The following is a 23,801-nucleotide window of genomic DNA, read 5'->3' on the forward strand; positions in this document are numbered from 1 at the left end:
ACAGTCTAACTGCAGAGTGTTTCATACAGATGAAGGATACATTGAGTTGAGCTGAAAGAGATGGAAAATACAGAGGTGTTTTGCTAACTTTACATGATAATAAGGCTGTTGTGTATTTAATACCACACACAAAAATAAACCCTAGAGAGATGAGTATTGTTTATAAATATTAAAATATAAGAGTATAAAGGAGTAGATGAAAATTGGGTTAGATTAAGATCTGATAGGCACAAGAGTGACTGAGCAAAATATAACAAAACACTGCACACTTACTATATAATTAACTTCTGCTACATAAAGAACAAGTCTGAAAACACTACTTTACAATGATTATAATAAAACATTAATAGATCCTTCATACAGAGACACCATACGAATCAGTTTTTAAGAAAAAGTCCCAGTTCACTTCTCACACACAAAACAGTCATTGGGTTTTACACAGCTAACTCTGAGACATCTACAAAAACACAAAGAGAAAATTAAAATACAGAAATAAAATGTTTTCTGAATAGTTCATGGAACATTTAAAAAATGGGAGTTCAGTTGCTCACTGCTAAAATGATTGAAGTTGAAAATGCAATGATCAATGTTGACAAGCACACACTGAGAATACTCAGAGTCTGTTAAGAGACATAAAAATTGGCCCAATTCTTTGCATAAGCAGTTTGGCAAGATACAGTAAAAATGTTCATACTTTTTAACTAGTAATTCTAATTTTACAAATCTAACCTGAGGAAATACAACCAGATGTTCTTTAAAGATAAACACACAATAATGATCTCAATAGTGTGCTAATTCTGGAAACATGGGGGTAAATACCATCAACTAGGTGAGTATTTAAATTAATTCAGAATATTCAAAAGTATAATTCATATAGGCATATATATATGTATATATATATGAAATGATTGTCCAAAGAACCAGAAATATAAGGCTATATACTAATTTGTAAAATATATAACTAAATGGGTGAAGAGATGGCTCAGTGTTAAAAGTACTGGCTGCTCTCCCAGTGGACCTGGTTCAATCCCCAACACTCAACTCACCCCACAAGCATCTATATAACTCCAGTTCCAGGGAATCTGATGCCCTCTTCTGACCTCCCTGGGCACAGCATGTATATGGTACACAGAGGTACATACAGGAGAACATGGTAACACATAAGAGATAATAAAAAAAAATTCTAAAGAAACTATAATTACTATGCATGGATGTTTAAACATATATACAAAGATAGAATAATTTTTAAATGTTGGCAATGACTTTTAGAGGTAAGAGATTGCAACCTGGCATTTAGACAGATTTAAACACGCTAAATCCATACTGGATATTATGCACTGCCAGCACAAGAGATTTGGGGGGGAGGCGTAGTGTATGTGTGTATGTATACATACATGTATGCAGGTGTGCCCATATGTCTTCACATTACTTTTTGTGCTCATCACTTCAGCCTGACTGGCCAGTGAGCTCTGGCATCCAACTGCCCCTCTACTCACCCCCCACCCCACATTCAGCACTGCAGTTACAGGTGAATACACCACACCTGGCTTTTACATAGGTGCTGGAGCTCGGACCTCAAGTCTTCATACTTGCTCACTAAGCCATCTGGTCAGCCCTCCAGCCCTTCTTTAAACAGTTTTGGGGTGAGTGGATACAGACATATTCTCTCCCTGAGCCCTGATGACCTTTTTTTTTTTCACTCAGGAATTGTACAAATGAAGAACTGATATATTTTCAGGCAATCTCAGAGACCTGTGGCTGGGTCACATGATCTGTTGGAGGCATGAAAAGCCTGAGGGAATCTCTGGGCAAGTGGGCAGATCCAAACCACCAGGAGTCCCCTTCACCCACAATGAACAGAGACAGAAAAGCTGAAAATGCTCCCCAACTCGGAGCCATGATTGAAAGAAAATTTAAACCTTGGGGACTGGGGGGGGGGGACCACTGGAAGGTTAAACAGTTCAAACTGACTCCAGAGCAGCTCTGAGCAAAGACCCAGACAGAGGAAGGAGCTGTGATTGGAGCTGGGGCACCCGTGAGGGGAAGAGTTAAGCTGAGTAAATGTCTATAGGGGCAGTAGCCATACTTAGTATCTGTTTCATTCAGGGGCTCTGAGAAAATTCACCCATGGCAGAGAAATGTGGAGAGCCCCAGGCATGTCTGTAGAGCCATGAGTACCCACACACTGTGAGAAATGCAAACTCGAGGTCTCTGCATACCAGAAGTGCAGGCGAAATGCCTACTAGGCATTCTTTCCTAAGAATCCCCAAGCAGAAGCCAGTACGCAGCACACATGATGGTCAGAGTGTTGCTAAACACTGCCAAAGGCACAGTCTCCCAGAGGGCTCACCTCCCCATGACACACATTGTCCCTGCAGAAGATCAGCTCCTACACAAAATTATAAACACAAATCAAAATCAAAAACCACATACAGCAAATAAGAGAATGTGTGCCTTAATCCTGGGGTCAAGAGAATAAGGCAAGAGATTAACACTGAATATGCCTGTGTATATGGCAAGGGATTCCCTCCTAAATTATTTCGCAGAAAAAGGTGATTCAACTTGTATCCAAGTGCTAAAAACAAGTTCCTCTCTCTGGGAGCACAGGTTTCCATTATCTTAAACAACAAAGTACTGTTTAGGAAATATAAGTCAGCATAAAGGTTGTAACCTTGAGGCTTACAGAATTCTTAGGGGGAGTTTTGCCATAGGTCCCACTTGGGAGAACTGAATTTAATTGGTCTCAGATGTGATCTAGGATAATGAAAAGGTAACCAGCATTCTAAAATAAAGCCAAAGTAGAAACTATTGCAATAGAAAGGTCACTCAACCAATGCTTGTTTCTGATGACTTCAGAGGCTACCTTAGAACTCTCACTTTAAGAAAGAAAACTAAAACTTAATTTAGATAAAGTAATTTTATTTAATTCAATGTTCAAACACTTGTTGAGGATAAGACAGCAAAGAAGTATAGAATTTTTTAATCTCATAAAAGTGTTGTGTTAAACATTCTACTTTTTATTAATTAATTTTTTCCAGTCCAATCAGTTTCCCCTCCCTGCACCCCTCCACTCCCTCCTCCATTCTCTTTAGAAAAAGTCAGGTCTCCCATGAATATCAGTCAGCCAGACTAGGCACTTTCTCATCTACTGAGGCTGGACAAGCAAACCAGTAGGAAGAAGGGGTTCTGAAAGCAGGTAACAGAATCAGAGACAGCCGCTGTGCCCACTGTTAGGAGTCCCACAAGAAGACCCAGCTACACAACTATAACATATGTGCAGAGGGATTAAGTGAGTCCCATGTAGGCTCTCTGGTTAATGGTTCAGCCTCTGTGAGCTACTATGAACCCAGGTTAGTTGTTTCTGTTAGTTGTCAAGGTGTCCTTGACCCCTTTGGTTCCTACAATCCTTCCTACCCCTTTTCTGCAGGATTCCCCAAGTCTACCTAATGTTTGACTCTGGGTCTCTGCATCTGTTTCCATTAGTTTCTGGGTGAAGCCCCTCTGTTGACAACTATAGATAGACAAAGACCTATAAGAGACTATCATTAGAAATAATTTCATTGCTTTTGCTCATGTTAGGCATTATACTAGGTCTCTGAGCTGTTCGGTATCTGGGTCCTGGTCCGCAAGGCAGTGTTAGGGGTGGGTTTGTTCTCATGGTGTGGGTCTCAAGCTGGACCAATCACTAGTTGGCCACTCCCATAGTTTCTGTGCCTCCTTTACAACAGCATACCTTAAGGCAGGACAAATTGTAGGGTAGAGGTGTGAGGCTAGGCTGGAGCCCCAGTCCCTTCACTGGAAATCTTGCTTGGTTACAGGGGGTGGCTGTTTCAGGCTCTGTATCCCCTCTCCCCCTCATTGATAAGAGTCTTAACTAGGGTCATCCTCATAGACTCCTGGGAGTTTCCATTGCACTAGGGTTCTAGCTCATCCGAGATGCCCCTGACTCCAGTTGTCTTTCCCAGTACTCTCTCCTTCTATCCTCCCACACCCGATTTCTCCTGTTTTCAATCCCACCCCACCCCCATCCAGACCCCTCTCTTCCATCCACTTGTAATGCCTATTCTATGTCCTCTACACAGTAAGGGATTTGTGTGTCCCCCTTTGAGTCCTCATTGCTTCTTGGTCTGTTGATTTAGCATGGTTATCGTTTACTTTATGGCTAACACTCACCTATAAGTGAGTACATACTGTGTTTATCTTTCTGGGTTTGGGAGGTTTCATTCAGGATTATCTCTTCTAGTTCTATCCATTTGCCTGCAAATTTCATAATACTGTTTATAACAGCTGAGTAATACTCCATTATGTAAATGGACCACATTTTCTTCATTCCTTCTTTGGTTGACAGACATATAGGTTGTTTCCAGTTTCTGACTATTACAAATAAAACTGCTATGAACATAGTTGAGCAAGTGTCCTTGTGGTATGGTAAAGTAGCCTTTGGGTATATGCTCAGGAATGGAATAGCTGGATCTTGAGGTAAGTCAATTCCCAACTTTCTGAGAAACTGGTATTGATTTCCAAAGGTCCTATACAAGTTTGCACAATACAGGAGTGTTCTTTCTTGTTCCACATTATTACCTGCATGAGCTGTCACTTGTGTTTTTGATCTTAGCCATTCTGACAGGTGTAAGATAGAATCTCAGAGTCATTTTGATTTGCATTTCCTAATGGCTAAGGATGTTGAATATTTCCTTACGTGCTTCTCGGTCATTTGAGATTCCTCTGTTGAGAATTCTCTGTTTAGATGTGTACCCCATTTTTAATTGGATTATTTGGTTTGTTGATGTCTAGTTTTGTGAGTTCTTTATATATTTTAGAAAACAGCCTTCTGTCAGACGTGAGGTTGGTGAAGAACTTTACCCATTCTGTTGGCTGCCATTTTGTCCTTTTGACTGTGTCCTTTGCCTTACAGAAACTTTTAAGTTTCATGAGGTCCCATTTATTAATTGTTGATCTTACTGTCTATGCTACTGGTATCCTGTTTTCTGTGCCAATGCTTTCAATGCTACTTACCACTTTCTCTTCCATCACGTATCTATTTGCACTCTTCGACATTTCTAACATCCAGTTAGACCAGCACCATTTGTTGGAGATGCTTTCTTTTTTCCATCATATATTTCTGGCTTCTTTATCAAAAATCATGTGTTCGTAGGTATGTGAATTTACGTCTAAGTCTTTGATTTCATTCTACAGATCAATGTTTCTATTTTTATGCTAATACCACGTGGTTTTTATTACTATTGCTCTGTAGTAGAGCTTGAGATCAGGGATGGTGATGCCTCTGGAAGTACTGTACAGGATTGTTGTAGCTATCCTGGGGTTTTGTTTGTTTTTCCATATCAAGTTGAATATTGTTCTTCCAAGGTTTGTAAAGTACTGTGTTGGAATTTTGATGGGACTTGCATTGAATCTATAGATTGCTATTGGTGAAATAGCCACTATTACTTTGTTAATCCTGCCAATCCATGAGAATAGGAGATCTTTCCCTCTTCTGCTTTCTTACTCAGTTTCTTTTTTCAAAGACTTGAAGTTATTGCCATACAGGTCTTGCATTTGCTCGGTTAGTTACCCCAAGATATTTTATATTACTTTTTGCTATGGTGAAGAGTGTTACTTCCCTAATTTTTTTATTTGTTTGTTTTTGCTTTGTAGTTTTGGGGTTTTTTTTTTTGGTTCTTTTTTTTGTATTCAACTACTTTCCTAAAGTTGTTTATCAGCTATAAGAGTTCTATGGTAGAATTTTTGGGGCCACTTATGTATACTATCCTATCATCTGCAAATAGCAATACTTTGACTTCTTCCCTTCCAATTCGTATCCCCTTAATCTCCTTTAGCTTCCTTATTGGTCTAGCTAATTTGCAAGCAATGTTGGTTTCTAATGACTAGAGAGGCTATCTGAGCACTTTTATTTTAAGAACCAAAACCCAAACAATATAGATATAGTAATTTTATTTATTTAATGTTCAAATATTTGTTGAGGATAAGACAAAACAAATTATAGAATTTTGTTAATAGTGTTTAATGATGAAACTTTTATTAGTGTATATTACCTGTACACAGTAATAGATGTTATGGTATTTTCACACATGTATATATGTAAACACATGCATATTTGGGTGTAGGGGGTATAACTGTGTGTATCATACATCAGAATAAATACTTTGATCCAACTTCTAAAAACAGCCACAATAAAAAATTTATCAATAACTCTATAACAAACCAAATATCCTATAACAAGCCAAGAAACATCAATAATCCTATAAAGAAACTGTATTACTCTCCTAGTCTTTTTGACAAAGAAAAGATTAAGCCAAATGCTTTCACAGTTAATTCTATCAAACATTTCAGAACAGCCTAACAGATTGTTTAGTGTAGAAATGAGGAAACTCACTTTGTAAGGACAGAGTATCCAGACAGGTTTTAGGGAAAACGGTGACCTGTGCCTCCTCATGCATCCCAGAACTGTGTACCTCAGACATTGGGATTACTACCAAAGAAAATTACAGTCCATCTCACTTGGTAAGCCAGATATATAAATCCTGTATACAAAATATGAAAAACAAATCACATAATGTACAAAGATGAGAATCAAGTTCATCTCTCTTGGGAAACAATAAATCAAGCAGACACAAACAGACATAAATTGATGACAAACCAGAATTTGATAAAGTATGTGAAGACCAAGGTCTCCCCTCACTGGAGAACATTTCATTAAATTACACACATACAGAACACTTTCCCAAAAGTGACCATATATACTAAGCCATAAGGGAGGTCCCAGCGGAAAACCAAGAACTCACAGGAAGTTCATGTGGTTCAAAGGTTTCCCTAAAGTTCATCCTAGAATTGGATATGGCTCAGGCAGTAAAGTGCTACCAAGCCCTAGATTTGGTCCCCAGCATTAATTCTGGATTACATGCCTGTAATCCCAGGACTTCAGATGTGGAGGCAGAAGGATCCTTAGCTACACTGAGAGTTCAAGGCCAACCTGGGCTACAGGCATTACTATCTACAAAATAAACAAATATGTAAACCTAATCCTAACACAATAACACTGAAATGTGGGATCCTGAGAAGCTAATTAGAAGCCAGATGTGGTGTCACATGCCTGAAATCCAATACTTAGGAAGCTGTGGCAAGAGAATCATAAACTGTAGATTAGCCTGGGAAAGAGACCTTGTCTCCAAAAGGGTAAGGGGGAAAGAAAAAGAAGAAAGGGAAAGGGGTAACAGAGAGGAAGGGAACCTTAAAGGAAGAAAGAAGGGAGAGGGGAAAGAAAGCAAAAGGAGGAAAAGCAAAGGAAAGAGAAAATGAAATGATAAGGGAAGGAGGGGAGGAAAGGGAGAACCAGAAAGGGACAATCAAACGTGGGAGGGTTCCGCTTCATGAATGGATTGGTGACTTTCACGGAAATGGGTCAGCTATGTTGGGCATAGGTCTCTAGTAAAAGCGTGAGCTCTGCCCCCATTCCTTTTCTCTCTCCGGCTACCTTCTCTTGCCTTCTGTCTTCTACCATGGGATGACGCAAGCCCTTATCAGATGTTACATACTTGATACTGAAATTTTCTGCTTGTGTTTAGAATGGTGAGAAATTTCTTTACTTTATAAACTGCCCAGTCTCAAATGTTCTGTTACAGTAGAACAAAATGAACTAAAACACACTTTCTGTTTACATGCTTCCACAGGAGAGTAAGATCGATTTCCCTACTGCCATGTTGATGGTGTCTCCGCTTCCTTCTTTCAGTTGACCTCCCTACCCTAACCCGCCACATACACACACAAAGAATAGTTCTCTGACTAAAGAGTTAAGGGAATTCAGTGTTTCTCTCCACGGTTACCCATCTCCTGAATGTTGGCTCCTTCCTTGAGGAAATCTTTCTGAGACCTTCTGCAGAGTGACGTCTGCAGTCAGAGACTAAGTTCCTTTGCTGTGTGTTTGAGGTGGAGTGTGTGAAAGACACTGTTTACGACCCTATTCATAGCCTCGGATCAAGCCAGCTTCTCAAGTCAGTAATTCAGCAGAGCTAATGTTTTCATATGAACAGTTCACCCCACCCAAGCCTGTGTCTACATCCTAGTTCCTGGCTCCTGTCAATGTGTCACGTCACATGGACCCAGACTCTAAAGGCGCAGCTGAGGGAAACAAGAAAAGGCTTGAAGAATTGTGATTAGCCATCCGTTAGTCTAAAGGAAGAGAAAGGGACCATCAGTAAAGAATGCCGCAGAACTCTAACAGCCATTGGGCAGACATACAAAGCAAGCTACACAGAGAAAAACAAAGAGATACAAAGGCACATGTATATACACACACACCCCTCTCAAAGCAGTGGCACTGAAGGGAGCCTTTGGAGCTCAGAGCCTCTGCAGTAAAAGCAACTGAGTCAGCGTCTGGCCTATAAGTCACTGTCAAATCCCCCGTGGGCTACAGCCTGAGCTATTTTGTTCTACGATTTTTATTTGTAATTTTTATATGTATGTAGGCTTTGTGCATGCAAATGCAGTGCCTTCAGAGGCCAGAAGAGGGCAGGAGATCCCTAGGAAGCTGTTGTGTGCCTAGGGCGATGAGAACTAAAGTCAGGTCCACTGTGAGGGCAGTGAATACCGCTGAGCCATCATTTCGGCCTCCTCAGGAACAAGCCTCAGTGGCCCACTTGAGAGAAGCAGACACATCTTTCGAGCTGAGCAAGGGCGAGAATAAGCGGAAGACCTCTATATAAAGCCAGGATGCAGAAGTAAATAACCTCAGCCAATCAATTTTAAAAGCAGTCTTAAAACTTGGGTTTGGAACCCAGAATAAGAACACACAAATAATTCAGTACTTAGGCAAAATACCCATAACTTAAGAGGCCAAAGTCCCTCATCTACAGGCTGAGGCAATGCTCAGTTGCAGAGTGCTTGCCCAGCATGCATGACACCCTGGCGTCAATCCCTAGCACCACACAGAAACAGATAACTAAAAATCTCACCATGTAGGAGTTCTCAAGCATTGCTGAGGTCCAGAAGACAAAAAATAATCACCAAGAACAGAGGAAATGCAGATAACCACACTCACAAACTAATGTGACTGAAAAATACAGATAACAACTAAAAAACCATGTGTGCCCATGAGTGCCCATGGAACATGAGTGACCGGCGGCAGTGGTGTGGGCCATCCACCACGAGAGCCCATGAGTGCCCATGGGACGTTAGTGACCGGCGGCAGTGGTGTGGGCCATCCACCACGAGAGCCCATGAGTGCCCATGGGACGTTAGTGACTGGTGGCAGTGGTGTGGGCCATCCACCACGAGAGCATCTGTAAACTTCACTGAGTTACGTGCTACAAGCCACTGCAACCAAATGCAAGGTAGAAATCAACTTAAAATACGTATGATTGTTTCTGTTTGAAAGGGAGATTCTGAAAGAGAAGATACATCTAAGAAAGTAAGAAAATGAATAGCTATCAAAAAATTAAGAGATAGAAAAACATAGCACGTAGTGCAGAGATACAACTATGTACATACATAACTATTCACAGAATAACATACACAACTAAGCACAGACAATATATAGCAACTGATTAATAAAACCAAAAGTACCTAGTACAGAGTAGTAACAAAAAGATTATCTCTGGCAAGACTGATCCAAATATAAATGCACAGATGGTATTTAGAATAAAAACAGGGCCTAGAAAGACCACTCAGTCCATAAAGCACTTGCTGCCCAAGCATGAGGACCTGAATTCAAGCCTCCACACACATTTTAAAAGCCATGTGTGGTATCATGCACGTGTGTTCACAACACGGGGAGTCAGAGACAGGAAAATCCCTGGGGCTTGCTGGCCCCCAAGCCTTGCCATCTCAAAAAGCAAGGTGGGGGCTAAGGATGTGGCTCAGCTGGTAAAATGCTGGTCATGCAAGAATGGGGACCTGAGTTTACATGCTCAGTACACACATAAAGAGCCAGGCATGGTAGTCACTCCTACAATCCCAGGATTTGGAGAAAACAGAGTGAACCTATAAGCTTGCTACCCTGCTAGTCCAGTCAACTGGAGCTCCAGGCTTAGTGCCTCACAAATTAACCTGGAGAGCAACAGAAGACAATGATATCATACTCTGTTCTCTATATAAATGTGAACCGACATACATATGCATACACACATACAACATACCCAAATACACACATGCTCAAAAAGACCCAAGATTAACCTCTGACCTATACTTTCACAGACACATGTACATACAGTTGTACACGTGTGCGCATCTGTACCAGCATGTATACCTACCTACATACATACACACAGAGACACAGATAAAAGCAAATGTGATGGACAAAATATAATGACCATCTATTTCCTAGCGAAAGTTAAGACTTCGGTCATGGACATACTTCTAGAAAACTCTACGTTGCCAAAAGTTAAAAAACTAAAACCTAAGCATCCATAACCAGCAAGAACAACAACAAACTACTACAACCGCACTTCCAAAAGGAAACAATAGGCTCAAAGCTCCAGGCAGGTCTATCCTATACCTCCAACCACAGCAATGTTTAAGGAACAGTCCCTGACTTACCCAAACTCTCTCAGCAACAGACAGTGAGACACACTGCAGAGTGGACAGTGGGCTCTGCCAGCTGGGAAAACTACACTGCTGGCTACCAAGGAGCAGACTCCACAGGGAGTGATCTGACATCTTTACACCAAAAGCAACCGCTGACACTTCAGTCCTAGGCACCTCTAGCCACTCCACCTCTCCCTTAAATAGGAGGCGGGATGGTGTAGCAAAATGGCACAGTAGGTAAAGGTGCTTGCCACCAAAACTAAAGAGTGCAGCTCAATACTCAGAACCCATACTGTGGAAAGAGAGAACCAGCTTCCACAGTTGTCCTCTCATCTCCAAATGCAAGCATGCCACGTGCACACATGCACACAAACACACACAAAAATGATTTTTAAAACTTTGGAGGTATGTATGCATGTATGTATATATTTATTTTACTTAGAGACAGTATGTATCTCCCTGTGGCCTCAAACTCACAATCCTCCTGCCTCAGCTTCCTGCATACTAGCCTTAGATATACGCTATCATACACCCAGCTTGCAAGTTTCTTCCAAACAAAGCTGTTACAGGGCTCTCAACATAAATCTGAGAAACAGGCAGCAGGGGTGGTGTGCTGTTACTGATGATTGGCTATGCTCCTCCAAGGAGCATAGGCTATGCTGATGGACCTCCGAGGAATGGACAAGACCGGCTAATGAGTACTGAGACGATACCCACAGCCTCAGCCACGACCCCCATGGCTGATACTCAAGGGCCAAAGGAACTATCTCAGCCTTGACCAGAACTTTTCCACCCCCATGAAATCTTTTATTCCTTCATCCAAAGCCAGACACTAATCAGGGCTGGCAGAAGGCCCAGAAGATGGGTAACCACCTACTTAGCCACCCTAAAACAGTCTTTGTCCCTTATCAATAAGCACAGCTTAGAGATAACTGCATGAGTGACCTACTGCCAAATCAATGAAGAATAAATGGCCCTCTGTGTGCTGATTATGGGGCTCTGGCCCTGTGACAAAGCGGGCCCGACAGAAGAGTCACTGAACCTGTGTGTCTACACAGTAAAGCCCTATTGTAACTTAGCACCCATGTCGGCTGCTTCGTGCCATCCACAGGGATGTAATTAGACAGCACATGGCTGGATTTCCACTGCCAACAGCACAATTCAATTACAGTGTTATCTGCAGATGGAGTCATGGGGACTAATGAGAAGGAAGATTAGATGGAAGGTTAACATCCGACTGCAAGCTGCAACACTGGTCTTTGTATTAGAAGCAAATCATTATTGACACTGGTCCAAGGGTCTCCACAGTCACCTCCTCTCACAGACATCTAGGATTTTAGTATCTTCATACCTACAGCATACCCATGCAGATTTCAAGAACTCAAGTTTAGAAGGTTAACAGTTCTGCATTTTGCTTATTGCAGTTCTTTTTGCATTAACAGAAACCAATTTTTATCTTGCAACTCCCCCCACACTGTCACTGATCACTCTGAGATGAACCTCATCGCCGAGGCTCTGTGGGGGCAGGCCTACTTGCCATCAGGACAAACTTCTCCAGTAGGGCAGTCCCACACTCCTCATCATGTATAACAACGACAATCATCAGTATTATCTCTATTAACTGAACAGCACTGGACCTTTTGATGGTGAAAGTAACATTAATACTAACATCAATAAAGCAGTGATACTGCAGATCAGCCAAGTACTGACCAAGTACCAGGCACTAAGTACCTGATCATTATTAATTTAAACCTCACAACAAAAAGAGATAGATAACACTGACACCACTATTCCATTTACACAGAAACTGAGCTGCAGAAGGGTTAAAAACTGTCAAGGACACCACAGAGGAAGTAACTGGCTGAAGTGGAATTCAAAGCTCAGAAGTGGTGTAGGAGGCCCTTCTGTATTTGTGCTGATTTCATTGGTTGAATAAAGAAGATGCCTGGGCTTTTTGATAGGGCAGAATTTAGATAGGTGTGGAAGAGAGAACTGGATGCTGGGAGGAAGAAAACAGTGTGGCAGACGCCATGCTTCTCCTTCCCAAGACAGATCTAGATTAGACTCTTGCCAGTAAGTCACAATCACGTGGTGACATACAGATTATTAGAAATGGGTTGAAACAAGATGTAAGAATTAGCTAAGAAGAGGCTAGAGCTAGTGACCAGGCAGTGATTTAATTAATACAATTTCCGTGTGGTTATTTCAGAGGTTAAGCTAGCCGGGTGGCGGGGACCAAGCTGCTCCTCCTTACAACACAGAAGCTTAGCTCCATATTAGTAATTACACAAGTTCTAAGCTCTTCGGTCCAAAAAGTTCCAGCCTTCTTGACAATGTGGATGGTATTTGTAAATCTTGAGTCCACATTTTAATAATTAGCGTCCTCCTCACTAAAGTATCACAGAGGTGCATGCCCTATAGACAGTAAAACATTCAATGCCGAGTGTGTCATATGCTGGTGTCAGCTAATTACAACCAAGAAACTGCTCATAGGATTTAGCAACTACCGAGTCTTCAAAACTAGTGAGTGATAGTTTTGAACAATAAACTCATCCAGAGGTTCAAGTCAAGAAAATGAAAGGAGAATTCAGAACGATGCCAGAGAGAAGACATATGCAGAAACAGGTATATGTCTCCTAACCAATGAAAGGATAAATTAGTCACAAAAGCAGATAAAATATGAGCATACGCTGTTTACCAAACAACTACTGTGTGTTACAGGCTAATGGAGAGATGCCACGGTACAGCCTCTGTCCTCCTGAAACTGGCATTCGGGTACAATAAAAAGAGCAATATAAATGAGCTATAAAGACATATAAACAAGGCAGGAGAGATGGCTCAGTACATAGTGTACTTGATTCTTCCTGCCTCCTGATTTCCCACACAGCACGTCAAAAACAGTCCTGTCGTTGACATTATTTAACTAGATCCAAGGCCTTGCCTGGGTTCAGGATCTGCAGGTAAGAATCTGGGGCAGGTGGAGGGGAAAGGGTATGACTTAGTATAGTATAACCTGGGGAAAACAGGAGAAACTCGTTTCTTCTTTTCTCAGGGCAAAGAGTCCTCTTTCTTTATCCTATGCCATAGCCCTCCATCCTGGAAGAGTGTATCTGGACAGACTTTCAGGGTTTCCCTCTGGAACAGTTGTGAGAGTTTTGTAGGAAGAAAAACCTAAGATTTTTCTGGGCAGGAGCATAGGGAGCAATAACTATGCAGACTATTTGATTTTGATCCTAGCTCTACAAATTGTCTTTGTGAAGATAGGAGCATCAGTTTCCTTATGTATAATGTGACTAAGAACAGCTCCCTCCTGAGGTGGGATATTACCCTCATACACCGCTTACACCAGTTCTTGTCACATATTAAGTACTATAAAATAAATGCTATTTGCCAAGACAGAGGCTTACTATGTAGCCCTGACTGGCCTGAAACTTGGAGTGATCCTCCTGCCTCAAATGCTGGAATTACAGGTGTAAGCCATCATATCTGGCTAAAATGTAAGCTTCTGATAAATTAAAAGAGGGGCAGAACATCTTTACCATGTTGAGTCTGTTCCTCAAAGGTCAGAGCCTGCTTCTCACTATGGAAGCCCTGTTTCGCCCACCCAGGTTGTATGGTTTCTGTTATATACGGTATGCACATTCAACCATGGACTTGCCCAGGGTCTCTAAGACTGACATATAGCCCTGACAAGTCTCTGCTTTTCTTTTTGCCCCGTATAGATTGTCTCACCCACAGGGCATCCAAGTCAGCCTAAGAATGGAGCTGAAGTCACTCTTTCCATAAATCTCTGATTCTCTCCTAGGCCTTCAGGACAGTCTCTGAAGTTCTCCCAATACCAGCCATTCCATAATATGATATGTCTTTTCTGCATCTGAGGCTGTGTCCCCTTTCCTTCCCCTGGCATATACACTGACTCTCCCCAGCCCATGACGCTTTCTGTGTCCTCTCCTGGACAGCGGTTCTACAGCTCTCCTCAGATTTCTAATAAAATGTCACCTGATCAAAAGACCTCACCTGGCTTTATCTAATACAGGAGGATTCCCCTGTGAGATGTTCATGTTTCTTTTTTAAGTGTACATGTGTCCTCTGATGTTTTGAGACAGGATCTCTACTTGGCTTGCAACTCACCTATTAGGCTAGAGTAACTGGCTAGTGAGGCCCCAGGGTTCTCCTATCTCTACTTTCTCAATGCTGAAATTAATAAGCCAAGACCAACACATCTGGTTATTTTATATGGTTCTGAGGATTGAACTTTTGTCCTGATGTTTACCCCACACAAGATTACTTTCTGTAGGAAGCAGCGTCTTCATCCCTCAAAAAATCAATACTGTCAAGACATCAGTTCTTGCTGTTTTGAGCAGAGGCAGGAATTGAATCCAGGACCTTGTACAGGCCAGACAAGTACTCTGTTATTCAGCTGCTTCCCTAGCTCCAAAGCAATATGAAGATCAACAAGTTCTCCTCTGTGTTTGGATAAATTGATTCTGAAGGAGAGAGATGGGTGAGGGAAGGAACACTGGCTCAAGACTCAGGCTGGCCAACGCAATGGTAACTAACAAAGTTGTAATACTAACACAATAAAAGCCGACTTTAAGGCTTACCGTAGAGCTACAGTAATCAATACACTGCGACACTAGTAAAGAGCCGGACAGAAGCCTCAAAAATAGACCTACATAATTACGGTCAATAATCTTTGACAAAGAAACAAAGGCAATACAGTGTGGAAATAGTAACCATCTCACCCACCCCTTACAACCACCCATGAATCCTGCCAGGGGAATCAGCCTCGGGCAGGGCTCAAATGTACTGACCTGTCAGTCAAAGATAACCCCGGGGCTTTTATCTCAGTACAAGCAAGAGCTGCTAGATGAGGCTCGTTAAGTGCACTGCTAGGAAATCCACCTCTTGATGGTATCTTCTCAGTAAGTTATCACAAACCCTAACTTAGAACAAGACATCCCGAACTATGGAGACTTGGAAAAGCGGGACACTGGTCATAGCCGCTCAAGGACACCTCTGTTCATGGAGAAATTGAGAGCCCGCCAGATGACAGCTCGGTTGAGTTACAGTGGAGCCTGTAACATGAGGAAGCTGTAGGATACAACAGCCACCCTCACCCCAGGCTCCAACTCCAAGAACCCTCTGTGACTCAGATGTATTTCTGCAATGGGGAGAAGCAAACAACAGGAGAGAGGCAGTATCGGATGTCCTGAGCGCTTCCTGCAGTCAAGCCCCATGCAGCCCTGTGCCTCCTTTCTCCATCTCCTCCAGCCACAGACTGCGCACAGTGGGGAGCACAGGCCTGAAGCAGCATACTCTGCAAATAGGGGCACTGAAGTGTGGCCAATAGGACAGAAAGAAAACCTGGGACCTTCTGGTAAGGTCTGCGATAACAGGCTTGTTACAATGAGTACGACTTCCTCATTACTCCTGTCAAAGAATCAATCAGCCAGAGCAGACCAACGGTAGACTTCCCCCAAGTATCCATGATTATACTGTAGCCTTTCTAAAGAAAGCTCCTACTGACGAATACTAAAAACCGAACCTTACGGTGAATTTAAAAAAATGATAGGAGAGAAAGAATGCCATAATCATGGTGTGAATCAAAACTGCCTGCTGTCTCGACACACTGAATGACAGCGAGGAAAATGAACAGATGCTGATTAGGGTACAAAGTCAGCTCAATTTCAAGCTTCAGTTCCACAGTAATAAGCCACGATGTGCTCTGAAAATTTTACAACAGAACCAATCTCACTGCACTCACACTGCCTCACAGTCAGGAGCAAAACTGAAACAGAGTTCTGCACAGGCACTAGTGCACCCACAAAGGCCAACACAGACTCCTAAACTATCCCACCAGTGGGCGGGGGCATGTACATGTAAACTACTTAAATACTAGTCTAACGAAGGACTTTTCTCAAAGCCTACAAAAGGAACCGGGGCTGAGGCATGGGGGATGGTATATCAGTCCTAGGGACCCCTGAGCTTACCTGCAATGATCCCATCCATCTGCTCCAGGGCAGCTTCCAGTGCATGACTAGCATCAGAAGTCATGGCTCCTTTTGTCCACTTAGTCTCCTCTTGCTGCTACTGAAAATTCAAATACAGAACAAAGGAGAAATTACAGAAGTCATGCAATATATGTGCAAGACCATGAAAGTGCTTTAGATCCATCCACATATATTTTTTCAGTGTTTAAAACAGTAACTTGACTGAGGTATCATTGGTAAACAAAGAACTGCATATATTTAACGTATTCTGTCTGTTGTGTTTCGGCATATACAAAAACTTCACAACACCGTGACCAAATAATGGTAATAAACATAGCTAGCAACTTTAAAAGTTTTATTTGTTTGTTTTGGGGCTAAGTGCAGTTACAATGAATGAGAAAGCTACTTTTTCTACAAATGCCTATGTGTGGAATACAGTGCTCATTGCACATACAACACACCTTCATTAAGAATCCAGGCCAGGGGCCAGAAATATATCTCAACAGTTAAGAGTCCTGGCAGATCTCCCACAGAACCTGAGTCTGATTCCCAACACCCACATGGCAGCTCACAATTATCTGTAACACCAGTTCCAGAGGATCTGATGCCTTCTTCTGGCCTCTGCATACAAGCAAGCAAAATACTCACACACATAAAATAAAAATATTTTTTTTTAAATCTAGGTCAGAGCCAGCAAGAGAGTTTATCAGGGGAAGTGCTTGCTGTGTAAGCCTAACAGCCTGTGTAGAGGTGGAAGGAGAGGACAGGGACAGGAGTTGTCTTCTGGTCTACACATACATGCTGCGGCACACACAGATAGTAATTACATGGTGAACATGGGAGCAGGGGAGATCTGAGCAGAGGGCGTTAGTTTCCAGCATCTCCATGCACTCTCCCCCCTGGGAAGAACAGTCTTTCAATATGAATCTTGAGCATTCGCGTTTTGTAATAAAAAGCTACCAGCTTACCCAGAGTCCCCTGCAAGACACAGCTGTTACACATCTCCATGCTGACAGTCAAGGCCCCCGGAAGACTTAACAATCACTGGGGAAGACCCTGCTGTCTTAGAGCCACATGTCTCCCTTATCACAGTCCTTCCTGGATGTCTGATCCTGGCCAAAATACTCCAACTGTCATTTTCCTTCTTCCAGGTGACCTGTGTGCCCATCTGGAAGGGTCACAAAGATAACTTCCTCCCCTCACTCCCATCCCACCCACCCAGGGCAACTACTTCCATGTCTGGATCATCTGCCTCTTAGAAAGACACTGAGGCTACAGTGTCCTGCTTCTCACCTCCCTGGATGACAGGAGAGGTCTTACAAAAGCATTTGTCATCCTAAGAAGATACTGAGCTCATGTCTGGAAATCAGGAACAGGAGTCATTGTTTGTTTGCTCATTCAGCAAAAACCTACGCATGTGCCTAATGTGCATCCTACTTTTAATGACCCAGGCATAGTTCCCACGCCAAAGCACAAAACCAATGGTTCTGAAGGGCTCCACTTGCTTCCTGTGTGACATGGGACCCCGGGAGGAAAATAGGCACCACACAGCTGTGGCTTGAGAGATGAAACAGTAAAGAAAGTTAGGATCACAAAGAACTACTCTGTGTGCTGGCCCAGAAATACCGTATACGATTGTGCTGGCCCAGAAATACCATATACGATCTACTGTGTGATCACTGAGCTTTTGTTTTATCGACCGCAAAATGAGGGCAATAGCATCTTACAAGGTTTGTGCTGGGATTAGATGGTCAGAAAAGACATATTGAACACTCCTTGCATGCAATAAGGTCTGGTTTTGCCGTTTTGTTTTTAAAGTGAGGAAATACCTCTGGATATACCTTTACCAGACCAGTTCACATGACAAGATTTGAAGGTAAAATGCAATGGGCCAGGGAGAAAGAACCCAGCTACACTCAGAAGCCAGTTTCCCTGCAGGAGGGCACGACAAAGAAAGAAGGCCATCTGCACACAGAGGAAAAAGCAGTATTCCACAAGACCAAGGTCCATGAAGGGTTCAAAAGCAAGGGCACTTGGCTAGGGGAAGGGGAGAGAATCTGTCTTAAGCCAAGAACCACTGCACAGCTAGCTTAAGGGAATAAGAACATTCACACATAAAGGAGATCCAGAGACCTGACTAGTACTTCAGGGTCCTAGTATGGGGTCACACACTCATGGGCCAGAGCTCCCATGAAGCAGGAGAACGGTCTAGGCTGGTTGGAGAGTGTGCCATTACTGGAGTCTGAAACGGAAGCAAGCTTGGGTCAGGACAGACAAAGTAGCAGGGAAAGGGGAGGCAGCAGAAGCAGGGCTCGTTCAGCCATAGGGACACAAATTTTGAAAGACTTCCCTCCAAAAACCACCTCACTGCTCCTAGAAGGGAAAATGATCGTGATCCTTCCCATGGCCTACAACAGCAGTGCTGCCAGGCCAGCTTGGCACTGTTCTTCCCATAGCTCTGGCCTGCCATTTGCTCCCCACTCTAAGACTATGCCATCCTCTCCGCTCTTGAGTTCACTGCCGAGCTTTCTGCAAGGCTGGTTTCCTCTCACCCTTAGAGCTCAGCTTCAAAGTGCCTTCTCGGAGAGGCCTTCCCTAGACACCCCTCCTCTAAAGCACACCATTCCTACGCATCTCTTCCACCAACGCATTCACTTCCATCCTACCACCTTCCCAAAAGAAGAAAGAACTCTGTCAACCGTTACTACCCCTGTTGTCTCGGCGCCTTACAGGATACTTGGCATAAGCAGTTTGTGAGTAAATACTTGTGAGAAAATGATGAATCCAGGCAGCCATCACTCCCTGAACTCTGCTGGAGTTGGCACTGGGGAGGTACTGGTAACTGCTCCTATGGGCCACACAGTCTACTGGAAAAGACGGAAATATGAACAAATAATTATGGCACACTGTGAGGTGTACTGACAGCGTAGGCAGGGTAAGCAGCGTCACTGAGTTTTGACAGATGAGTAGGAGCTTTCTCAGAAGGTAAGGAGGAGAGTGTTCTTCCAGGTAGCAAGGGTGATACATGAGGCATGTAAGGGCAAGACACAGTTGGCTAAAGTCAAAATGGTTGATGAGATTATATAGGAGCAATCAGCTACTTTCAATGAGTCAAAGCCTTCCACAGGCTCCCATAAGCAGGATCTGGACACTTCAATAAGAGGAAGCCGGGAATCACTACTTTGCAGCTCTTAATAGCAGCATATAAATAGAAAACAATCTCAGATGGAAAAAGAGTGAAGATTTTTAAGAAAGATCTCATATCTCAGGGGTCAGGTAGGCTCCACTGATGAGTCATGGCTGGGACCAGGATGAATCCCATGTTGGGACCAGCTTCATGATATGTGCCCCTGCAATAGAGGCCTTAAAGGAACCACCTAGAAAAATGGATGAGTTCATACTTGGCAAACAGCAAGCGGATGGATCCTGGGAGCACCCTGGAAGCACCCTGGGAGCACCCTGGGAGCACCCTGGGAGCCCACAGGGAGAGGAGCATGAGTCAAAGGTGTATCCTTGCCACCGCCCAGGAGGACTAGACAAGCTTCTCAGGGCAGAGCTGATGAGCTCACTGAATCTGAGGCAACAGCAGGACACGTGGGTACCGATGGGCTCCTGCCAGCTGTCACAAGGCCACTGTGAGGTATTATGGTGTCAGAGTACAAGGGACAGTAAGAGCCTCCCCCAACTCTGTGAACGCTACACCAATCTTACTAAATTAGGGAAGCCAGAAGTCTCTGGTCATACCCCTTCTGAACTGCTAACAGTCATTCTCCCCCTATCCTAACTGTCTAAGGTAGACTTTGTGTTAGCAAACAACCCACAATGGGGCAACCTTGCCTCTATAATCTTGGGTTTAAAAAATAAATAAATAAACTTCAATTCTCTTTTCACACTTGTGACAGTAAATGTGTATGGTCTTCCTACACTAAACTTTTAATTTCCTATGAATTGTCTGGGGGATTCTATATCATTCAACTCAGTTTTCACACCACATACCAGAATTCATACCAGAATTGGTCTCAGATCCCACAAAGTGAGGACTCAGTCCCACAGGCTGTCCCCACCCCAGATGCCAGTGAAAAGTTCAGGCCTCTAGGCTGACTGACTATAAAACAAGGGGTCCACAACCCCTTCCTCAGATTTGATAATCTGCTAAACTGGCTCTCAAAACTTAAGAATCATATTTTGCAAAGGGTTAAGCGTGGGGTTAAGAGTTCTAACCCACGGGGCTGGAGAGATGGCTCAGCAGGAAAGAATGTTTGCATTCTTGCAGAGGACCTGGGTTCAGTTCCAAGAACCTACACAGCAGCTCACAACCATCTGTAAATCCAGTTCCAGGATACCCAATGCCTGCTCTGACCTTAGCAGGTTCCTGCACATACATGGTGCACATATATATACTCAGGCACACACACACACGCACACGCACACACACACACTTAAAGTTAGTTTAAGCTCTCCAATCTCACGGTTAGTTCCTTTGGTCAGGTCACCAGGCTTCATTCTCTGGGAGTCACATCATCTGCATACACTTAGATATGGTTGAAAGGGGTTTATCATAAATAATAAAAGTTACTTATTATTATTACTTATAATTTATATATTTTTTACTACACACACACACCTCTAGTCTTAGCTATACATCTAAAAGTTACTCTATACCTCAAGAGTTTTCGGAGCCTTGTGCTAGGAAACAGGGAAAATAATCACACATCATTTCTTATCATACAACATACAAATCTCAGGAGCAAGTGTGTTTACCTGACAACAGACAATGATGTGTCTTCCTTGCATTCTCTGTTCCTCCCCATAGGGCAGTGTTGTGTGACAAAATGTTCCCTGGGAAGATGAACGTAAATCTACTCACCCCAGACAGGGAACCCACAACAGACCGAAGTATAGAGTCCACCTTGAGGAATCACTGAATACTGGAGTTACTTACAGAAATATGGGTGAGGGGTTACTTCAGCAGCAAAAATGACTCAAGGACAGCTATATCAACAAGGTCCATGCCAACATGGGTGACTGCTCACAAAAGCTAGGAGCCTGGTCCACACTGCACAGACCACAGGCAGTTCAACAGGTTGGAGAATGTCCTTTCCATCTGACTCTGGTCTGAAGGTCTTTCAGGCAGTAGGGTGGTTTCTGCTTCTTCCATGCTGCTGGTCTGATCTCAGAGCAGTTGTTTTCCTCTCCTAGTCATCTTGACAGCTTAGCTTGTCTGAGTTTTCTTGGCTGATAGCTCTGCTTACTCTGGCAAGGAGGGTCCTAGTGAATCTGATCAGTTTCCGGGACTTCCTAAAGCTATTTTGAGTTGTTTGCCTTCCTGCTTAAGAAGCTTCCTGAAGGATGGGATGTTTTGAATCTCTGTGGGAATTGTTATATGACACTCTACCCCCTCCTCAAGATCTTCTATTCTTTCTGCCCCCTCTTTCACAATGACCCCTGGACTTTGGAGGGGAACTACAGATGTCTACCTGTAGCTAAGAAACCGGCCACCATGTCACAGTAACGGTCACCTGTTCTCAGTAACGTTACCAGTGGTTATGAGTTGAGGCTGATACCCACAGTGACAGGCACATCACATCCATCTAGAAAACCATAGAAATTGCTTCCCTATTCCATTCTATGACCTCCCCACACCAGACTTTAACTCCCTTTTGTTGGGCCTTAAATCCAATTGGAAGGCTGTTCATATATCCAGAATAGCCAACCAAGAGGCCTATCCTGCCTGGCTTGTTGGTGTTGTAGCACTCAGGGTCCACAGACAAGTGGGAATGCTGGTGACACTTCATCACCAGCAGACTGCATGGCCCCCTCTATCAACACAAGGCCAGCCAGAGGGGTGGGAGTTCCCAGTTCACACCCAGCTTAACTTCTCCTCCTCCTATAGTCAAAGCATGCACATGTGATGTCTTCAGCAATAGGATCTTACCTTCTGTTTCTAGCATACAATCAACAACAGTGGTAATAGCTTTTTTATTATTTGTGGGGCTTCAGGGGCTTCTCTGACCAATAACTCCCAGGAAAGTAGCTTTTATTCAACAACCTTATGTGGGATCCTCACCCCTTATTTCTGGACACAACACCTTATATCCTCTAGGAGTGTCCTTCTTCATCCACATAGAGGACCTTCTGGATTTCAACTCTTTAGCTGTTGTTTTAACAACCCATTTTTCCTTTTAATTATTAACCCAGGCCAGTAGGATTGTAAGGTAAGCATTAAGTATCATTGTACCTGGCTATCTCTTCAATGGGGCTAGCACTATGTCTATATAACCAAACGTTTTCCAGAGGATGGGCAGAATATGGCAACATCCCAAAGAAAACACGGGCGAAGTACTCTGAAGGTCTGTTGGGAGCAAAAGTTAGCTGACCCCAGAGGTTTACAATTAAAGATATAATAAATTCAAACTCAAGCAAGGTCTAATCAGTATCAGTTGCTTCCTGCACAGATCAAAGTTGGGTAGGAAGCATGGATAGGAGGTGCTAAGTCAATTATCCCTCTGTAACCCTCAGTAATCCCCTCTGAGCCATTCTGCTTCCATATCCTGGGGCTCTTCCATGGCGCCTCCCTGCATTTTTTCCATACCTGACAAACTCAATGGGCCTGACTTATTTTGCTCAGATCTACCACCAGGGATGAAAGGAACCATGGTCTTGTTTCTGTGCCCTACCTACTGCTTCCCTGGGTCAGAGAAGCCCTCTGCTGGCACTGTAGCTATTGACTGCCTGATAGGGGAGTTCAGCCAGTCATATTCTGTTTTCGGGGCGTGCCGCCCTCAGGCAAAAGCCTGCCTATAAACCTAGCAAGCGCACTCCGCTAGCTCTCTTTTCGCCTGGCTCCTGCGTCCGGACAGATCGGTAGGATTCTGGTGTAAGCTGTTGTAAGTCTTACTTCTGTTTATTAAAGCTGTATATTTTGTATCAAGATAGTCTGGGGACTCTTCTTTACCAATCGCCCTGCAGCTTCAACTGCCTGTTAGCCATACCTAGCTGTTGGGGTGCGCCTAACTAAACAAACTATCTCGACCCCTAGTGAAGGGACCAGAAGCCTTGCCCTTCTCCCTGATTCCCTCTGCCTTGCTAAAAATCATTAGATTACATTGCTAAAGCTAGTGCCCAAGGTCTCTTCTCCTATTTGGCCACTTTCTCCTGGGGCTGACTACCAAGGTCCAACTATAAAAGAATTGAAGTCCCACAATCAAAAACCCCCTTTGGCTCACCTAATTAACATGTTCAGTTAAAATCAAACACCTCAGCCTATCA

The 23,801-nt window shown here is 43.3% G+C and overlaps 1 protein-coding gene across 3 annotated transcripts in view; it reads right to left on the reverse strand.

Annotated features, from left to right (window-relative positions):
• The window catches only part of Ppfibp2 (PPFIB scaffold protein 2), a 156,139-nt gene that overhangs the window by 94,742 nt on the left and 37,596 nt on the right, over nucleotides 1-23,801 (reverse strand). For all 3 annotated transcript variants that reach the window (XM_087908585.1, XM_087908586.1, XM_087908587.1), the window contains exon 2: nucleotides 16,533-16,632. In XM_087908585.1, the coding sequence (XP_087764711.1) occupies nucleotides 16,533-16,596 (64 nt within the window). In that variant the 5' untranslated portion in view covers nucleotides 16,597-16,632. The remainder of the gene's footprint in view (nucleotides 1-16,532; nucleotides 16,633-23,801) is intronic.

This window comes from Myodes glareolus, chromosome 7 (assembly GCF_982192425.1).
Source record: "Myodes glareolus chromosome 7, mMyoGla1.1, whole genome shotgun sequence".
Lineage (NCBI taxonomy): Eukaryota > Metazoa > Chordata > Mammalia > Rodentia > Cricetidae > Myodes > Myodes glareolus.